The sequence below is a fragment of the Dermacentor albipictus genome, chromosome 1, assembly GCF_038994185.2.
Source record: "Dermacentor albipictus isolate Rhodes 1998 colony chromosome 1, USDA_Dalb.pri_finalv2, whole genome shotgun sequence".
NCBI classification, from domain to species: domain Eukaryota; kingdom Metazoa; phylum Arthropoda; class Arachnida; order Ixodida; family Ixodidae; genus Dermacentor; species Dermacentor albipictus.
This window is the reverse complement of record NC_091821.1, coordinates 274442289-274463654: the sequence shown is the minus strand read 5'-3', so window position 1 is coordinate 274463654 and position 21366 is coordinate 274442289. Positions and strand designations below refer to the sequence as shown.

Sequence of the window (21366 nt, the reverse complement as noted above, 5' to 3'; positions counted from 1 at the left end):
AATGCCATTTTCATTATGAATATGGCCCAAAAAACATACTTGCTTAACCTCGAACGAGCATTTGTTTTTGTTCAATGTCATGTTTGCTTTTGCTAGGCGTGTAATCACTTCACTTAGCTGCTCATAATGCTGAGCTTTTGTTTTGCCAAACACTAGGACATCATTCATAACATTAACAACAGCTGCAAGGCCACATAGAATCTCCCATATTCATTTTGAAGATATTCCAGAGCAGGAGTAATTCCAAACAGTAGTCGCGTGAAACAGTATTTACTGAATGGTGTCAAGAATGTTGTTCGCTCTTCCGAGTGCTTATTGAGCCGCACCTAATGGAAGCCCGAGTTAGCACTGAGTCTTGAAAACCACTTTGTGCCTGACAGAGAACCACGAGCCTGATCTACTGTTGGTAATGTAAAATGCTCTCGATTTACGCACTCGTTCAATTTGGTGAGATCTACACATAATCTCAGGTCTCCAGACGGCTTAACGGCTGGAACTATGCCTGCACACCACTTCACTTGGTGGGGCTAGCCACCTTTCTGATTATGCCCATATGCTCCATTCTCTCTATTTAGCATTTCAGAGGCTCCTTGAGGGGAAATGGTACTCTGCATGGAGCGCTTATGGCATGTGGGATAGCACCGGGTTGTAGCCTGATTGTATACTGGTCAGGCATTGTTGCCAGACTATGGAACACATCTGGAAAACGTGCCTCATACTGCAAGTTTCCTGACGAGACTGCCTCAGCAAATTTCACAATTCCCAAGATCTCTAGTGCTGGCAATCCTAGAAGGATGTCGCGCAATGGATTAACAACGTAAAATGTTTGATAGGAAATTTTTTCTTTCCAATTGAGCTCGGCTGCAAACTTGCCTAGCACATTCAGCTTACTGCCTTCGCCACCCTGTATAACTTCATCCGCTTCCTCTAGGCGGTTTGGTAATCCCAGAAACATTGAAGGTAACATGAAAATTTCTGCGCCTGAGTCAACCTTAGCAACAATTTGCACAGAATTTACGCATACCTGAACAAATCGCACTTTCCCATTAGTGCTTACTGCTGCGATGAAAGTCTCTCCAATTTCCTGATTAACAGCGAAAACATCTATCTTTCGTTCGGCAGAAGTAGTAAGTAGTGCCTTCCTTCATACAGGCTTTAGCAAAGTGTTCTTTGTTGCTGCAGGGGTGACACTTGGTAGCTCTGGGCAGGCACACAGTCCTGGGGTAGGCGTCGCCGCTGCGGAAGCGACAGCACTCCTCCTGCGTTCACCGTGCTAGTGGTGGTTTCACCTGTGGACACACCTGGCCGTGTTGCCAGCGTCTTTTTTGAGCTACGGTGTCCACATTGGGGCCTTGGTCTCAAAGTTCCGATGACTGGCTATCATCTCCCCGTAGAGTACGCTGGTGCTTTTCGACGCTCTCCTTTAGGTGAGCCTTTGCCAGCGCTGCAGCCAGTGTGAGCTGCGAATCTATTTGTAGAACCTTTGAGAGCTGTGCGGAGCCCGACAACAAGTCTGTCTCGGGTAATTCATTCCTTCAGGCTGCCGAAATCATAACATCCGCCAAGACATGTAGCTCAGTTGTGAACTGGTCTACTGACTCTCCTGGCCTTTGCACGCGTCTGTGGAAGCAGGCGCTCTCATACGCAATGTTGCATTCTTTCACAACACAAAGTATCCGTCAAACATTTTCTTTACAGCTTCATAGTCTTTAGCCTCTTCCTCTGATAGCCTGAATGTACTGAAGACTTCATGAGCTTGCCGTCCCATTGTGTAGAGTACCATGCAAACCTTGCCCCCCCCCCCCTGGAGCGTTCATTGAGTCCCTTTGCAAACCGGTAATCACTGAAGTGCTCGATCCATGCCGGCCACTCTGACGTGCAGTCAAAGTCCAGCGATGGTGGTTGCTGGAGCCCATACAGTTGCATTGATGGCTCTTCTGACATTCTTGCTCGTAGCTGCATCACTCATAGGAAAGATTTTTGACCAGCTTCTTACACCATGTTGTGATGATACGCTATGTCTCTAAAAACGCAGTCAGGACGCCGTGCCTTCAGGTGTTAGAGGAGACTCTGTTTATTCAGCCAACACTTCTTATATAGGCTCCCCGCATAACGTGGTCAGATCTGCAGTCACAGATGCTTTTGTCGTCGCCTCTCTCATGTGGCGTCGCCCATACACACATGCATGCATAAATGATTCAAACCCAATAACTCCACTGTAGGGGCCGCTCCAAGTTAACAGGTGTTTACTAGCAATTGTTTTATCTCCTGCCAGCAGACCACCTTCGTTTCACATTTGATCTAATAACAGGTACAAAATTTGTTTCGGCGTTCTATCAAAGTACTATATTGTAATTCCACAACAGTCTATAGGGCTCGTCATCATACGGCACATTGATGAAAATACGCTGCGCAATCAGCAATTTTTCTATGCCACTTTATCATTGGTATGATGCACTACTTTGCTGTCCATTCATAAAGCTGGTCAGCGTATTATGTTGCTACGTGTTCATTTGTAATGTTTCGCGATTGTGTCACATTAAGCTTCAGTGTGTAATATGCATATTACAAACTGAATAGGTTGCACATGTCCTATGGACATGTTTATAAACAATGCATTGCGCTGTATATCTGTTTTTTCTAGGTTGGCAATAAATGTAGCTAGGGTATAAATGCATTTAAAAACTTCTGCACACAAGAAATGGAAAACAAAGAGCTTGGTGACATATGCCATCACCAAGTTTCAAAGGGAATGTTAACATCATGACAATGGCATAGCATGTTTTGTGTCACTTTTTGAAGTGCATGTAACTTTAGGTGAAGATTCATGTTCAAGGTGGAGCAGTACCTGCCGCTGCTAGTGGTCTTTCTATACACGCATCTTGATTTTACTTTGTACTCTTAATAAATAAATCAAGTAAGTAAATAAAAAAATAATTAAAGGTAGCATGCCGAATATCATTAGTTGTGGTCATGTCTTATGTAGAAGCTCCCATAATAGATGCTGGCAAACAGTTGTGGGAGATATTGATGATAGCCCGAATATGGGAACAGACTTCTCTTTAACATTCTCATAAAGTCATTGGAATAATATGGGGAAAACGTCGGCAACTTTAAAAAACAGTTGACTCACTGCAGTGTATAAAGATTGCAAATGTGGCAAGTAACTGACTGGTTCATATAACGTTAACAGGCGTGTTGACAGCAGCAGAGAAACATGTGTTAAACTAAAATTTAATATAAAGAAACAGCATAGCGGGTATGGGCAACATAGAGGAAGCTCTGGAACTATATCGAACAGCAAAGAAAGAAATCAAAAGCGAAAAGATTTATGATAACTTAAAGTGCTGAGCACATCTCTTCGAACCCACAAAAAGTAATATTATTATCTCAACGTGCTGTTATAGAAGAAAATTTGCCGATGAGGTCTATTCATTTGTAGTGTCTTGAAATAGCTTAAAGACAATTCAGCATGTTCTGTTATAATGTTAAAGCATCCATATAGATGTAAATAAGGACGTAGCTAATTTATCGAAGGCCTTAAGTTTTAAAGATAGTTGGAGAAAAGTAAATGAACGAAAGAAGGAATGAGTCAGAGTTATTACAAAGACAATAAAGCAAAAGCAAGCTCCGCATTCCCTTGTACTCCTTCTCATGTTGCTCTGACAGCAGCCATATTGTTATTACTCATGTTATCCAGACCATTCCTAATGGTGAACAGCTGACCAAATTTCACACAGCTGCCATAGAATAATCTGGCAAACACTTCTTTGTGGTGACACAACTTCCAACAGCATGCTGGCATGGAAAGGAAGATGTGTGACACCTGAGGCCGGGTGACTGTGGCAAGCAGAATAAGTCCAGAAAAAACATTGCTCTCTGTCAGTAAGATGGACAAGCGAGTTTGGTGGCTGGCATTCATTTTCAATACTTTTTAAAGCGTAACATAAAGATAGAGGAATGACAGGACAAAGTGCTTACCCACAATTGAAGAATTTATTGTAGAAGTTTCACATATGTACACATAGAAGTGATTATGCATGTGATACAAAGCAGGTGTAACAAGTGAGAAGCAAGATACTGGAAGTTAATTGTACAGAAACCTGAAAGTTAAAGTCGAACATGCACATCTGCTAGCAATTGTGAAAAGCAAATTTCTTATCATGTAGCGAGACGTAAGCATGCCTGATGCAAGCATTTCCTCATTTTCAAATAAGAAAGGCCTCTGCTTCTTCTCGGGTGAGCTGGTTTCTGCTTTTGACAACTACCTTTGTTTCGTAAGCATCGGATAGCACCTGCACTCTCTGCAATTGGCTGCCAGATGCTCGGGCACAGATGGTTTTAGTGACACCTGACGCTCCCTTATACAAACATATGTTGATACAATAAATTTGCTCTGTATGTCCAAATACAAAATTACTTTTATGTGTACATATGTGAAGCTTCTTCAATAAATTCTTCAGTTGCGGGTAAGTGCCTCTTCTGGTCGTTTTTGTCTTTAGACTTTTTGTTGCACTTTAAAAGGGTCTGAATATAGCTCTCTTTGTTAGCGCTAACTTTTACCGCTTCAAATTTCATTAGGGAGTATCTGTGTGGGTGTTTAGCAGCGAGTTGATTAGTGTTCGTAAAGTGTAATTAAAGTACTCCAAGTCTACGGCGATATGTGTTTCTGCATTGTGCAAAATGCTAAAATGTAAAGCTGTTAGCTGGAGCAACAGTGCTTTTGACGACTTGTATTCAGAATGTACTTCTCAAAACTGTTTTTAAGCACACTTTCTAGCAAAACGTTATGCTATGATGACTGGCTTGACTTCCATTCAATGGTTGGTGCATAGCAACTAAGAATTATAACTTAAAAGTGAATTTGTAAAACATTATTTATTAATAATATTAGTGCCACAGATTTCGACTTTCTTAATCATGATTGGTTATACTATAGAAAAATGAGTTAGCATGACTGTGATGTTTAAACTTCAACTGCCGGCTGTGACACGAGACATGTTCGTGGATTTTGACATTGGTGCAGGTGTATCTTGTATCTTAATATACATAATACTTCATATAATGTATCAAAAATACAGATACTGATACATGTCTTGCTGAATGTATCATGATACAGATACAGGATATTGACAGAGTATCTTAAGGGTACATGTATATTCTATACTGTCTGCTCCTCGCTTCAGCACAAGCTGCATGCACTTGAGGAGCAGAAGATTACTGTGAATACAATCTGTAGTTTTATGCACTGTTGAAGACACAAGATGCAGTTGAAAATAATAAGTTTAGTGTTATTGTGCTGGAGACACTTTTGTAGTATGAAGCTTTTGATATGAAGGTACAGAGCTTATCTTCATAGTCGGTATGTGTATTGCTTTCTGCCATGAAAGTGGTAGTAGCAGCAAATTGGCATAGTATATATCAGGATCTGTAGCTCAGGTTTCAAACTTTAGTTTCTGTTTGAAATTTTGCTAGTATAATCCATGGCTATTGCTATAGAATGTGAAGTTTGTTGGGTAGAAACAGAGAAAGGGCTGTCAAAACAAGGCTCATTTTGTCACAAGTAAATTATGTCCACAATATTTTATTTGCTAACTGCATGAGCAGTGAGTTGCATGCTGGATGCAAAGTGCTGCAATCTTTTTTTTGCTGCTCCACGTGTCTTGAGACTCTGCATGCATGCTCACCAGCTCCACTCTGCATTGTTGTAATTTGCCATTTGTGATAGTGTCACTGTGCCTCCCAACCTTCATACTGCTACACATGGTACCAGTGCATCATCAGTTAGGCTGAGGTCAAACTAATTGGTTAGAGTTGTGGTCACAGACAACACTGCAGTCTGCAGTCAAAGAATGTGCGTCTAACTGGCTATCAATAGTGATAGAAAAATTTTGCATGTGCATGAATACATCTGTTTCTTGATGGCTTCCTTATGAATGAGGGAATTTGAGCACCAGTAGGCACCTGACTGACACTATGAACAGTTTTATACATTTTCTTTTGGTTATTTGAAGCCGTAATTCTTAAAAGCCTGTTTCTTTTATTGTCACATGCTTGTTATACTGAACTGCTCAAAGAAGCACAGGATTTGTGGTCATCATCACAAAGTTGCCTGCAAGGTTTCGCAAGTTAGCATGCCACGACATACTAACCATGAGCAAAGCTGATGTTTCAGTTTGCTGCCCTGCAGCATCTCTTACTGCTTTCAATAAATGCAAGTACCCCCTCAGAATGATTTGTAATTATTGCGGTGATCACGTACACTTTCCAACTAACCCTTTACTGGTTTTTGGCAGTACTTTCTGCTGCTCAAGAAGGGCTGGGTAGATATTTTGTCAATCGATTATTTTATGTGCTGTCTAAAATAATGCTTACATGTCAGAATATTGCACGTAACATTGTTAAATAGAAAGCTCCAAAAAAGGCAAATGTGTTGAATTGAACTAAGTGCTCACTTGGATTGGAATGGATGAAAAATGGGGTTGAAGCCACAGTCGTCTGTGCTGTCACAAAAGTACAACATGTCAGGAGCCTGTGCTTGTAGTTCTTATGCTAAAAGCGCTCTCTTTTTTGGTTTTACATCTAAGGTAAGTTAGGAAAAAGTGTAATGTGACAAGAGACAAGAGCTAGCACCATGTTATCTCTGGTTCTTTTCAGTTATCTCTGGTCACTCTACACTCCTTGCTGACATGGAGCACCCACTGACCTCAAGTTCTGCATTGCTAAAATAAAGTCTTGGTCTTTTTGCATGCCTTCTGTATAGCTGGTTTGGAGATGAAGAAGGATTCTACTTCTGGAGTGTGACTCAGTACTACCTCACAAAAAAGCAGCGAAATCTCAGCACAAGTGCTGACACGTCATTGCCACTTTGCTACGATATGCTGTGCCCTGATGCTGAGTATAAGGCAAGTTGAGCTGTCTGGTCACTACATCATTTTTCATGGTATCTCACAACTTACACCCAGGCTCATGTGCAGTGTACAAAGTTGCAAATTGCACAGAGAGATGGCAAGCCAATTTTTCAGATGGCAGGATAATAATTTACCTCAGGATCATGTAGGTTTGCCTGCAAATAAATTGCCACTTTAATGCAGACAGCTATCGGAAACACTGCCACCTGTTGACAAACTTTTTCTTTTATTTCTTTATTTATTTGACAATGCATCATTGTCATGGCACCAAGGCAAAAGGCAGCAGCAAGTTGCCTGACTAGGCCCCTAGCACCACTCACATAAATCTTCTCACGTATAGTAGCTGTTAACCATGCTTGAAAAGCATGTAGACAGGTCTCAATATAGGTTGCCAATAAGGGTCTTGGATTGTGAGTAATACTTGTTGGGGGGCTAGTTGGTGCATGTTTCCAGAAGAGGGTTATAGCGCATTTATAAAAATGAAACTGCTTTTTTAGATACACGGGCGTGAGATACAGGTACCTCACCTATCTTTATCCGCTTTTTGTAAAAACCTCGTGCGCATGTGTGGTTCTTGCTACCTCTTTGTTTGTCCTTATATTCCGCATACGCGGGGAATAAACAGTTGGAAGTTGCGCCTGTCCCGTCTCTCTTGCTGTGTGTTGTGTTTTTTCGGCGCTATAACCCTCTTCTGGAGTCTTGGATTGTGTGGATGGTTTATCTTAATCATTATATAGCACGAAGAATAAAGGGCATGGGGCACCATTAGGGATGGGCATGTGATAAGCAGTCACTTATCCAGTAAAAGCTCTTTCACTTGGATTTCACAGGACTGAGAAAAAAAATGTCCAAATTATCTGAATGTAGGTGATCTGATGTACCAAGAAAAGTGTTAAGCTTCAACATTACTTAGCAAAGAAATTTGTTGCTCTAGTTTGCATTTTGCATGAAATCTGCAAAAGCTGCAGTTTCATTTGTGGAAACAAGAAGACCTTGTAATTTTTAAGGATAACTTCTATGAAACAGCCCCAAACGATCAGGACCCAGTGAACTCCTTTGCAGCTTATTTTGGTGATATGAGGAATTCACACAGAACATAGACAAAAAAATGGACAGGATGATATGCATTGCTATGCTGGCTTTTACCATTGCATTCATTGTTAATGATACTTCCACTGATGCGCAGGCTTCTTTTACAAGGCTTGCTTTGCATAGTAACCGTCATCTAGTCGCAATGTAGCATTTTTTTCTTTTTTGCACCTGCAGGCATTCATTGATGACACAGGCTAGCTTCTCACTGAAGATAGAATGCTCAAACCTATTGCAATAGAAAAGCTGAAACTTTGTAGCTGCTACTGCAGTTTTCTAGTTTGTCCAAAAGGTCTTGCAGTGAAGCAGAACTGAATCAAAAACTGCAACTGGATTGTTTTCGCTGAGCTCAAACCAAACCTGAGCTGTTCTTTCCAAGAATTTAGAACCAAACTTGAACTGAAATTTTTAGGAAAGACAGCTAAGACCACTACTGTGTATTTGTTGCTGCATCGTAAATGTGAATGCTACAAGTTGGTCCTGCCTTAGATAGTTCACTTTAGCCTGACATACAGCCACACCTCAAAAACAACTTTACATTCAACAAAAGGAGACAGGACGCAATGCATCATTGCCATGCAGCATCAGGAAGGAGTCAAGTGTAGAGGGCCAATCAATCATGACACTGTGAGGATATCATGAGAAGCCAACAAACAAAGACACCAAGGACAACATAGGGGAAATTACTTGTGCTTACTAATTGAATTAAAGAAATGATAAATTAATGGCAATGAAGGTGGATGAAAAAACAACTTGCCGCAGGTGGGGAATGATCCCACGTCTTTGAGTTATGCATGCCTGCCGCAGATGGGGAACGATTCCATGTCTTCGCATTATATATGCTTCGCGTAATGCGAAGACGTGGGATCATTCCCCACCTGTGGCAAGTCATTTTTTTCATCCACTTTCATTGCCATCAATTTATCATTTCTTTAATTCAATTAGTAAGTACAAGTAATTTAACCTATGTAGTTTTTGGTGTCTTTGTTTGTTGGGTCCTTATGGCATAATTAATAAATATCGGGCCCCTTGGTTAACCACCTTTCTTCTCACTCTGAGGATATAATGTTCAGCCAGAGACTCTGGCCACCATTTTAGCACTTGCATTTTTCACAGAAAGCGTGAGTGGTGATTATTTGCTCTCATGGCTTTGCTGTAGTGCTGCCAAGTGTTTGCCTCATCATACTCATCATCATGCTTGTGCTGCTTCTTTTCTTACTTGTCCGTTTCAGTGATGGTGAATACAAACTGATGCTGAACTGATGTGAGAAAGCTGTCAACAGAAACTTGCAGTTGTTGTACTGCTCAAATGCAATTGCTTATTTTACAAAATCGCACATCTCACTCATCATGCAATCATGCAGTGGATTTCTTCTTTTTTTTTTTGCAAAAATAAATACTTCATTTTAAATGAGCATAAGGTAGGGTATTTTAGTACAAATTATGGACAACATCATGATACCAAAAAAAATCCTGCTGAGTGTGCAGGATGGGACCAAGAGGTGTTTGAAAAAGTTAAAAAAGAAATGGGCAGAGTAGATATTTGTGTGATTCTTTTGAGATAACTTGAACCACAGTGCGAGACACTTTAAAAGCCAAAAAAATCATTATGAGAAAACTAGTTAACAAAAATGCACCAATTAACTTTTTAATAGTGCGACATAGCTGCAGTAAAATGGTAAACTTGTTGTAGACCATTTTCACTTTTTATATTTACAAAATTGTTCCACATCTACTGGCTGCTTTTGACATAGGTTCAGGCTTATTCAGTGGGCCAAGCTAAAGCTGGAGGTATTACAAGTACAATCACTGTGCCCAAAGGAGATGCTGCTTGGTGATGTCAAACATTGTCTACATGTGCATCGTCTGGCCCAAGATTATTGTGATAAAAAATAACCACACAGCTTCTTGCTTCAAGGGTGGCACTGCTGTGCTGTCGCATGCAGGAAAATGCTGTGAAGTTATTTTGGAAGAGCCAAAACCCGTTGGGCCTGGCGACCAATTTTCTGCCTGTCACAGTGAGTTAATCGGTAAATGAACAGCACATAAGATGGTGGTCTTGCTGTATATTATTATAGAAAAATGTGTTAATAGAACCTAAGGACTTCGGCTAATATGTACAATTATATAAAACATGAATACTTGAGCGTGGGTCTCTGCTCATTATGCACCAGTTTCAATCACGTTTTTGTTTCCTCATTTACCGTGGAGCTTCACGTCTGAGGCCTCCATAGTGAAATGTAATTAGCCCCTGACGTCCTCCCTCCCTGCACAGGCCAAGTCATTGTCCCTTTTTAAGCAGAGATGTTCCTCGACACAACTTTTTTCAATTATTTGCACTAGAGGTTTCAAAATTCAGCCAATTATAAGTTTTCTATGCAGATTTCAAATATGTAATTACTTTTTTGTGTGGCTGTTATAGTGTTTGAGTTATGTGATGCACAATGGCAAAATATAGTCATCTCTGTGGGCACTTCTTTATGTACTAAATTTTAGAAAAAGCATTGTGCTGTAGCTTGTTTAGCTCTTTGTAGATCACAAAGTGCCGATATCTTGCCAAACAGCATGTACAATTACTGGAACTATGCAAAAAGATTAAAGCATTTCAACAAATTTTTTTCCTCGATTCCCAGAAATATAACCTTGTACTTTTGCTACTACTGCTGGGAGATATCGCAGTTTCAAGTAGGTATCAGCACTGTACATATCTTCAAGAGTATGTATGCCAAATTTCATTAGTATAAGACAATTCCAAATGTACAAGCTTATTTTCATGTGATTGTGAAAAAAAATTTGTTGAAGTATCCTCATGTTTTTTTCATAGTTACAGTAATTGTAGACGCCGTTTGAATAGATATTGCCACTTAGCAGTCTACAAAGAGCTAAATAAGCTACAGAACAAAGCTTCTTGTGAAAATTTATTGCACAATAAAATGCCCACGAAATCACTTTATTTTGCCATTGTGTAGGACATAACTCAAGGATTATAGCGGCTACACAGAAACGAATCACATATTTGAAATCTGCTTATAATGCTCTATAAGTGCGTGGATTTTCATATCTCTAGTACAAATATTTAATTAAAAAGGTTTTGTTTCGAGGAGCATCTCCCCTTCATTAATATAATGGTCTCTCTCTCTCTCTTAAATGTTGTATTATGAGAGAACCAAAACTTGTTATGAAGGCTGTATTCTAAGAAAGGTTTATCCCAATAAATTGTTAATGCTGATGTCACAGAGCATAAGAGGGATTACAAAAGGCTAGTCAATTCTTGACTATAAAAAACAATTGTGTTACATTTCCAAATAAAATCAAATGTGACAGCTTTTGTATGCTTCACTTGTACTATAGAAAGGACCAAATATGTGAAAACACTGTAAAATATGCGACGTAACATAATGTCATCATTGCTGTAGTTTCAACATATAGGAAATTGTAAAAAGAAAGTTGGGCTTTCTTTCATTTTTAAATCAAATAAGCAGATAATAAAATTCTTTTCCGGAGAGCAATTTTCCCATGTAGCCTGGCTCATTGTTCTTGGTGTCTCATTAAGAAACTAAGGTTTGGTTACCACATTCTGTGCAGACCTTACAGCTCAAGCGGCTGCTTTTTCATGAGCGACAACGCATGGGGCACAGCCACACGCAGCGATGCGTATGCCGTTTGCTCCTGCTGGGTCAGGCTGACCAGGCAGTACAGCTGCTACTTGAAACTGAGCCGGCTAGTGAGCACTTCTACAGTGATTCACTGCGGTAAGTATCGTTTCTGCTACTTACTCAGCTGGCACACCTGGCTTGATGCACTGGTGGAGCAGTGACAAAGCTGGGACGCATAATAGAGGGAACTGGCAGAAAGAATAAAAGCTGGCTGAAAAGAAAGGAGATGAGGCTGAAGAAGAAACTGAATAGTAGTGGGAAACAAGAAAAAGCCAGAAAAGAGATAGAAGCAGGAGGGGGAAAGGATGAAAATAAATGTAATGAAATGGAAATATAAGTACATTCAGTTTTGCCCAAAGTAGGAAGCAGTGACTATGTAAAGCAAGTATGCAGTTCCATGTCAATAAGTTGCTGATCATCACCTAAGGTAGGGTTTTATATGTTGTGGTGTCTGGTATCTCACAGGAGTACCAACCACTGTCAGTTCAGGCTTACTGAGCCGCTAGGCCGTGTCAGCCGTTGCCTAGCTTAATCTGGCATGCCATTGTGCATGTGTGCTAGAACAAGTGACGCAAGCGCTGAGCCACAAGAAACACACTAAGTCGGTAGAAGCAGTGACATTTTGGCGAGTTGGTACTGTTTGAACATTTGTAGGGGCAGCGCGTGCTCCACGTGATCCACGTGCTCTCCCATCGAAGGGTATAAGTAGTAGTACTTAAGTATGTGTGTGCTTTATAATGAAGTCAGTTGCGAGTTCAGCACTGTCCTGTGTCTTTCGTGCTTTCTGTCTTAGTCGTATTTCGCTGCCCCTTCAAGATGTTCAACACTAAATCAGGTTTATTTGTCTCTGGCAGCCCACAACACTACACAAACTCCCAGTCCCAGGGCAATGTTGGAAGCTGGGAGGCAAAGAGGCTCTAGCACCCACCGACGACACTACGCGCAGACGCTAAAGGTCGGCGCTGTCGGTCAGCACTGCGAACAATGACAAAAATAAAGTTGGTGCTTGCGCCGCGAGCAGGCACTAGTCCATAGGCCTGCTATGCTCCTCTTGTCTGGCACTTTGCTGCAACCTTTTGGTTTGCGACATTTGGTGACTCCGGATTATGATATTGATATGCAAACAAAGGAATAAGAACTGGAGACTATTTACAAAGTGTATTTACAAAGGATAATGCAGCGCTAGCCAGTTCAGCTGACAGCTCGAGAGCCAGCGAGCGTTCGTCGTCTTCATCGGGGTACCCGCGTGCATCGGCCACAAGAAACAGGCAATATGCATGTATCATTATCCTCGGAGGCGGAAACACCGTCCCAGTGCGTCTAAATATCGGTGATAACAGGAGTGTAATATGGTTTCAGGCGTGTGACATGCACAACGTCAATGGAATTCAGAGCAGATGAGGCACTGGTACTGAGTCGGGCGATTTCTTACGTAACTGGGGTCATAGCACGCAGCACTCGATATGGGCCTGTGTACCGAGACAGGAGTTTTTCTGACAGGCCAATGTGACGAGTCAGGGACCACAGGAGTACCAGAGATCCAGGCGAAAAGTGGACGTCTCTGTGTTGGCAATCGTACAAACGCCGTTGCTTCTCTTGCGAGGTCAGGAAGCGAGCGTGGGCCATTTCGGGCGCTTGGGCTGCCCTGGTGATCGCATCAAGTGCATACTCGCTGGTCTCTGCTGTGGCGGATGGGAGGGATGCGTTCAGTGGCAATGTAAATTCTCGGCCGAAAAACAGAAAAAACGGGGAATAACCGGCAGTGTCGTGATGCAAAGAATTACAGTCGAACACGGATATATCGAACTCGAAGGGGATCGCGAATTAATTCGATATATCAAAAATTCGATATAAAAAATACAGGCCCAGAGACTTTACCTGTGGCGGATGATGACCTACCGATATGCATTCAAGAATGACAACTATTTCCGCACACACAACGCAACGTAATGCTTTATTTGCGTGAAAAAAAATCGCTTATGTTGGTCTGCTTCTTCGCCTTGCAAATGAAATTAAAGACGCCAACCTCGATCTTATCGAGGCTGTTCAGGTGCGAAAGCCCGGTTCCTTCCATGTCACCGCAACAACGGCGAATCAAGCTGAACGCTGCCGCCACTTCAACGGCGGAGTACGAGCGTGTAGCCGCGCCCTCGTCCGGACGATCTTCGTCGCCACTCGAGCTGTCAGCCTGGGTCCCTCCAACTGCAGCTACAATATCCTCGTCGGCGAGGCTCGCAACAGCATGAACATTGCTGTCAACGTTCACATAATCGTCAGCAGACACTTCGGCTGGAACGGCAGCCGGGAATAGGGACGACAACTCGCGAAACGCGTCGTCCATGCACTCGTTGTCGCCGTCGCCGTCTTCTCAGGTTTCAGGAAGTTTGGCTGTCATGAGGCCTGCCTTCCGGAAGCAGTTGGCCACAGTATCCTGCTTCACGTCTCTCCAGGCGCCCGTCATCATTTGAATGGCCCCCAGCAGGTCAACCTTAAGCTCGGTGCCCATGCGGAGGTTCACCAAAAGCCTATCAATGAGTCGCCTCCTGTAGCCGACTGCAAGCCTCCTGTAGTCGAGCGGCTGCAACTTTGCTGTCGTGTTCGCCGGCAGAAACTTGAGCGCGATGTTTTCGAGCTTGCAGGTGGTGTGATGGGCCGAGCAGTTATCGACGAGGAGGCAAGCGTGACGCCCCGATTTGCCCAGTTCGGCGTCCCACGCTTGCAGCCATTCTGTGAACAGCTGACGCGTCATCCACGCCTTCTTATTGAAGGCGTAGCGAACGGGGAGCTGCTTACAGTTTTTGAAGCAGCGCAGTGCCCTTGCTTTGCCAATCACAAAGGGCTGGAGCTTTTGAGAGCCATCCATGTTAGCAGCGAGCAGAACGCTCACGTGGACTTTGCTCATCTTGCCCCCGTGACACGTGCTGCCCCGGACGTCGAGCGTCTTGCTGGGCAGCATCTGCCAAAACAACCCGGTCTCATCGGCGTTGAAGATTTCCGCGGATGAAAACTTCGCGCAAATTTCCGGCCATTCCTTCGAAATCCACTGCTGGATATCCTGGCTGATGACGGCTCCGCTTTCCCCAGAAATGGTTTTGCCAACTATCTTATGGCGGTTCTTAAACCTCTGCAGCCACCCTGTGTTGTCAGCGAAGTTGTCATCACCGAGTGCAGCGGCAAACCATTTGGCTTTAGCCATTAGCATTGGGCCATCCACCGGAATGTTCTTAGCCCGCACCTCTAAAAACCACGCATTGAGGGCCTTTTCAACTTTCTCGTGGGCAGGAGCGCGCACACGACAAGCTCCCGACGTTCGTAACTCCGCCGCTTTCGACTTTATGTCGGCCTTGTTTTTTAACAAGGTGCTTAGAGTGCTCCAAGGAATCCCAAAGTCGTCTGCCACCGTCGCACTTTTCTCGCCCGCCTCAACACGCTGAATGGCTTTCAGCTTTGTCGCAAAGTCCAGGTTCTTGCGCTTCTTGACGCTGCTTGTGCTTGCTGCGGCCATTGCTCCCGCGTCAGCTCACCACGATCCAGTCACACGTGTCGTGAGACGCACGCAAAACAATAATGAACACGAAACACAAGAACGCGCACAAAACACAAGAATTCACGTGCGCAGCCACCGCCAACAAAGCGCTCGCAATGGCCACCTCCGAGGGCGACAGCGACGTACGAAAGGCACGAGCTGTGGTTGGCTGAGCAAAACTCGTGAAAAAGCAACAAGAAAAAAAAAGGCAAAAGGAGGAGGCCACTGCCATCTTCGTTCCTGGCTACCTTTTCCGAGCCGATCACTATGGTTACGCGGGGGAAGGATGAGAGACATTGGGAGAGAGAAAAATAAAAGCAGTTTTGCAAGCAGGGTGTTGCCGCAAGTCGGAGAGCGTGCGCAGCAGGAGTACCGTCTGAGCCTCCCTCCCTCTCGCTCTCACATTTTCCGAGCCTTTCGGGGGAGGCGCGGAGCACGCGGGTGCAGCGAGTGCCGAGATCACGCGGCGTTCTATATATCCAATGGCGGGTAAAAATATCGTTCGATATAAACGTACGAATTTCTATACTTTTACACAGAATTTTCAAGGGGATAATTTACGAGTTCGATACAGACAATAATTCGATATATGTGGGTTCGATATATCCGTGTTCGACTGTATACGCAAAAGTGACATAGGGTAAGGCAAGGTCCAAATTAGTATGGTCGGATGAGACATACTTTGCAAGCATGTCTCTTAGGGTACGATTCAGACGCTCTGTGAGACCATTAGTCTATGGATGGTAAGATGTAGTCAGCTTGTGCTTGGTTGAGCAGAACTGCAGGATGTCGGCGATGACTTTAGAAAGCAATGTCCGACCACGGTCAGTGAGCAATTGGTGTGGAGCGCCATGCTGCAGAATCACGTCTCATAAAAGAAAATCGGCAACATCTGTGGTGCATCTTGTTGGAAGTGCTCTGGTGATGGCGTAGCGCGTGGTGTAATCTGTCACCACAGCAACCCGCTTGTGGCCAGATGTGAATAGAGGGAAAGGGCCAAGTAGGTCCAAGCCAATGTGAAAGAACGGCTCCGAAGGAATGCCGAGCGGTTGAAGGCACCCGGCAGGGAGCGTCGATAGTGTTTTTCGGCGCTGGCATTTCTCACACGCCGCAATGTATTGTCGAATGGAGCGGGCAAGGCCTGGCCAAAAGAAGTATCGGCGAATCCGGGCATAGGTACGGGAGACGCCAAGGTGACCTGCCGGTGGTAAATCGTGAAGTTCTTGGAGAACAGCTGACCGGAGGTGCTTAGGAATGACGAGGAGAAGGGCAGGACCGTCAGGGCGTACATTGTGGCGACATAATACACCATCCCAAAGAACAAATAGGTGAAGGGATGAATCAGAATATGAAGATTCCAAGCCGTCAATGATGGCGCGCAAGGCGGCATCACGGCGTTGCTCGTCGGCAACGTGTAGCAGTGGAGAAATGGAGAAAACGCAAGGGTCGGCATTGGGGTCAGGGTCGGCAGGTGGTTCGTCCACTGGATAGCGAGACAAACAGTCTGCGCCTTGATATAATCGGCCCAACTTGTACACTACTGTATAGGAATATTCTTGCAGCCACAGAACCCAGTGACCAAGCCGGCCGGTAGGATCCTTGAGTGAGAAAAGCCAGCAGAGCGCGTGGTGGTCCGTGATTACAGAGAAGTGCATGCCATACAAGTACGAGCGGAATTTGGAAACCACCCAGACGAGAGCCAGGCATTCACGATCTGTAATCAAATAGTTGCGCTCCGCTCCTATGAGGAGGCAGCTAGTGTAAGCGATAACACGATCCTGACCCTGTTGGCGCTGGGCTAAGACGGCTTCGTATACTGTGACCATTGGCATCGGTACGTGTCTCTGTAGGAGAGGACGGGTCAAAGTGCGCCAGTATAGGTGGTGTGGTGAGAATTTCGGTGAGCTGGGCAAGCGTGGCAGTTTGAGCATAAACTGCCCACGTAAACGGCACGTCCTTCTTCAGAAGATCAGTAAGCGGTCGGGCAATCGCTGCGAAGTCTTTAACGAAGCGTCGGAAATAGGAGCAGAGTCTTACAAAATAGATGAAGTGCTAATAGGGACGGCACCCTAGGAAAAAACAAAGACAGGACAAGGCGCTCTGGACAAAGCGCCTTGTCCTGTCTTTGTTCTTTCCTAGTGTGCCGTCACTATTGCCGCTTCATCTATTGAAAGCTATGCACCAACTAGCCCCACAACGTGTTTTACTGTCCTACAAAACTTCGGACGTCTTTGACAGACTGAGGTACAGGAAAAGACATGATAGCACAAATTTTCTCCGGGTCTGGTTGAATACTGGAAGCGTCGACGAGGTGGCCCAGCACTGTAATCTGCCGACGACCGAAGTGACACTTCGATTAATTTAGTTGCAGCCCAGCCTCGCGGAAGACTTGAAGAACAGCTGGTAAGCGCTCAAGGTGTGTCTCAAATGTAGGTGAAAATATGAGAACGTAGTCTAGGTAGCAGAGGCATGTTGACCATTTGAACCCTTGTAGCAGAGAGTCCATCATACGTTCGAACGTTGCTGGGGCGTTGCATAGACCGAATGGCATAACTTTGAATTGATATAGACCATCAGAGGTGACGAACATGGTCTTCTCTTGGTCCTTTTCATCCACAGAAATTTGCAAATAACCAGATCGAAGGTCTATTGATGAAAAGTATTTGGCACCGTGGAGACAATCGAGGGCGTCATCAATGCGAGGCAAGGGGTAGACATCCTTCTTGGTAATGCGGTTTAGGTGACAATAATCAACGCAGAAACGCCATGTACCATCTTTCTTTTTAACAAGTACCACGGGCAATGCCCAAGGGCTCGGCGAAGGTTCAACAATACCTTTGGCAAGCATCTTGTGCACTTCATCTTGAATAACCTTACGCTCTTAAACAGAAACTCGATATGGCCGGCGATGAATAGGACTGGCATCACCAGCATTTATGTGATCCTTAACAATTGAAGTCTGGCACAATTGGCGATTGTTGCGGTCAAAGATGTCGTGGTAGGAACCCAAAAGGCGGCACAGAGCTGCTGCTTGCTCAGGCAATAGGTCCACAGCAATTATAAGACGAAATGTTGCGTCAGGGCAAATAGCATGCTGTGTACATGGCGAAGAACCTGAGCAGACGTCAAATGAAAATGTTGTGACATGGTCATCTCCTATAGCACGCAGCAATGCAACCAATATGCCTTGGGGTCGAACTTCCTTTGTCAGGCCGAAATTGACGACGGCGATGCACGTGCAGTTATCGGCGACAGTGGCGATGGAGTGGGACACAATGATATTGCGCATTGAAAGGACATCAGGAACAGGTGTGGGGATGTAATCACCATCGGGCAAAGGAAAAGATGATAGCAAATCGACGAAAGTCAAGGCTTTAGTCGGCAGGTGGACGAAGGCGGTCGTACTAAAGTAGTTTGGCAGTTCGGCACGAATATGCACGAGTAGAGGAAGTTCTACGCAAAGGGTATCGGCAAAACAGTCAATCAAAGCTGAATGCGCCCTAAAAAAGTCAAGTCCGAGGATTAAGTCATAGGGACAATTGATAAGTACTGTAAAGAAAATAGGAACGTGGCGGTCGGCGATACTGATACGGGAAGTACACATTCCAGTGACATCAACAGTGCTACCATCGGCCACACGAACGGCTCGAGTAGTAGGAGGCGTGAGAACCTTCCTCAGTCGACGACGGAGGTTACAACTCATTATGGATACCTGGGCTCCAGTATCTATTAACGCCGTCAAAGAGACACCATTGACGTGAACATCAAGTGAGTTATGGTTCCTTGGGAGCATCAGTGGAGGATTTCTACACAACAAAGATAATGCAGCACTACCCCCAGGAGCTTCGTCTAGTCTTCCGTCCGGGAGGGTCCATGATTGGTTGACGATGAATAGCAGCATGGCTGGGGCGATGGGGACTGGCGGCGCTGAGGGGACGGCGAGTGAGCACAACGACTGTCATCGACGGATACGCCTGAGGTAGGAGGCATACGGCGAGGCGAGTAACGGCACGGGTCGGCATATGGCCGAGGAGACAGGGAAAAGAAGCTTGAATATGGCAACGTCCAGGAGGTGCTGCGGGGGCGACCTGGCCAATGTGGAGGCAACGGAAGCAAATGGGCTTGTCGTCCAGAGTTCTCCACTCAGTAGGGTTGTGGTATCTGGGAGGGGAATACCAACTACTGTGAGGCGTAGGTGTCGGCACCGGTCGGGCGTCAGGTCGGAAGATGGAGCAGGCAGCAGGAAAACCGAGGTTGGCAAATTCTTGCCACACAACTGCCTGAATGAGAGAGATCGCTGAGGCTGGTTGGTCAATGATTGGGTCAAGTGGGTGTGGATGGAACGGCGTAGGACTTGTAGCGTCGAGCTCACAGCGAACAATATGGGTGCTGCACTCATTTAAGAGTGGTGAAGCGGTAAGGTCGATTCAAGACGACGTCGCAGCCGTGTTAGGGAGCCGGGAGAAATGCAGAATGACGCGGCGGCTTTTGGCGAGCTCAAAGTGGCGGCTTTGCTTGACAATGACGTCGATGGTGGACACATTATTGAAGACCAACAAGTTGAATGTGTCGTCTGCGATCCCCTTAAGTATGTGGCCGACTTTATCAACCTTGGCCATTTTGTTGTCGACTTTCCGGCAAAGAGCTAGCACGTCTTGTATGTACGAGACATATGATTCAGTAGAAGACTAAACTCGGGTAGCAAGCACCGGGCGGCAGCTGGCTGCCGACCGGTGGGATTTCCAAAGAGGTTGCTGAGCTTCTCCTTGAAAGCATCCTAGCTAGAGACCTCGTCCTCGTGTGTCTGGAACCTAACACGCGGAGTTCCGTTCAAGTAGAATAGGACATTCATGAGCATAACGGTAGGGTCCCAGCTCTTGTTTTGGCCAACATGCTCATGCAGGGTGAGCCAGCCCTCAAAGTCGACATTATCTTGGCCGGAAAATATGCCAGGATCGCGGGGGTTGGTAACCGTAACGTACGTGGTTGGTAAGGTGCCAGGAGTAGAAGCAGACGAGGTGTCGTCACCGGGAGCCATTGCGGAAAGCAGGACAGTGCGGCCGCTGTGGAGCTCCGTGGTGAGGACGGGGAACGGCACCCTTTACCGAAATGTTACTCGAACGAAGGAATAAGAACTGGAGACTATTTACAAAGTGTATTTACAAAGGATAATGCAGCGCTAGCCAGTTCAGCCAACAGCTCGAGTGTTAGAGAGCATTCGTAGTCTTTGTCAGGGCTCTCACGTGCATCGGCCACAAGAAACATGCAGTATGCACGTATCAATATGACCGACCCCAGCAACCTACTGCCCTCAGGCAACCTTTGGCCTGACGCTACCTCGCGCCCACAGGACATCACAGCTGCACGGCTTTACGTGCCCACGTTCTGGCGCAAGGACCCACAGGTTTGGTTTACCGAGCTTTAAGCCTCCTTCGATCTACACCACATCACCTCGGAACCTTTTCGGTATCACCACTTACTTGCCAAGCTGTTTGCTTAGATTGCTCACGAGGTGGTGGATGTCATCGCTGCCCCTTTAGGGGATGCCCCATACCACCAATTGAAGCAGAGTATTTTGGACTGCACCACGGCGTCTGAAAGCACGCGTCTCCAGAACCTACTAACCTCCGAGGTGCTTGGAGATCGCCACACTTCCAAACCGCTCAACAGCATGTGATGGCTCCTGGGCTCAAGCAACGTCGACACAAACAGTGCACTGTTGAAGGAGCTCTTCCTGCAGCACTTGCCGCAGTCCACCTGCCTTCTCTTAGCCGCTGCAGGTGACTTGACCCTCGACCGCCTTCTCCAGCTCGCTGATCAAATCCACAGCGCAACTTCTCCTTCTACCGCTGCCCTCTCTTCAATCCCTGAATCCTCTATAATGGCTCACTTAGAGTCCCCAAATCAACCAGCCCGCCGTCTCCATTAATGCCCTTCGGACGTCCTCTCATGACCAGCATGACTCCTGCTCACGTCCCGGCTGCCGTCCCTCTTCCCCGAGCAGTCCCCGCTTGCACAATCCTCGAAGCTCGCCTATTTGCTCGTACCATCGCACTTTCCAGCACCATCCCAGTGGTCAGGAAATGCAATGCGAGATCACTGACGGCGGCATGTGACCTTGCCTTACAACCCAGCTACCTTTTCATCCTCATGAATCGCATTCCGGGCCTGCGCTTCCTTGTAG

At 45.3% G+C, this 21366-nt stretch overlaps 1 protein-coding gene across 2 annotated transcripts in view; it reads left to right on the top strand.

Annotated features, from left to right (window-relative positions):
- LOC135908775 (WD repeat-containing protein 11-like) overlaps nt 1–21366 on the top strand; it is a 318419-nt gene that overhangs the window by 272076 nt on the left and 24977 nt on the right. The window contains exons 20-21 of one of the 2 annotated variants that reach the window (XM_065440614.1): nt 6764–6905; nt 11586–11752. In XM_065440614.1, coding sequence (XP_065296686.1) covers nt 6764–6905; nt 11586–11752 — 309 coding nt within the window. The remainder of the gene's footprint in view (nt 1–6763; nt 6906–11585; nt 11753–21366) is intronic. The other variant, XM_065440615.1, reaches the window with a different exon arrangement.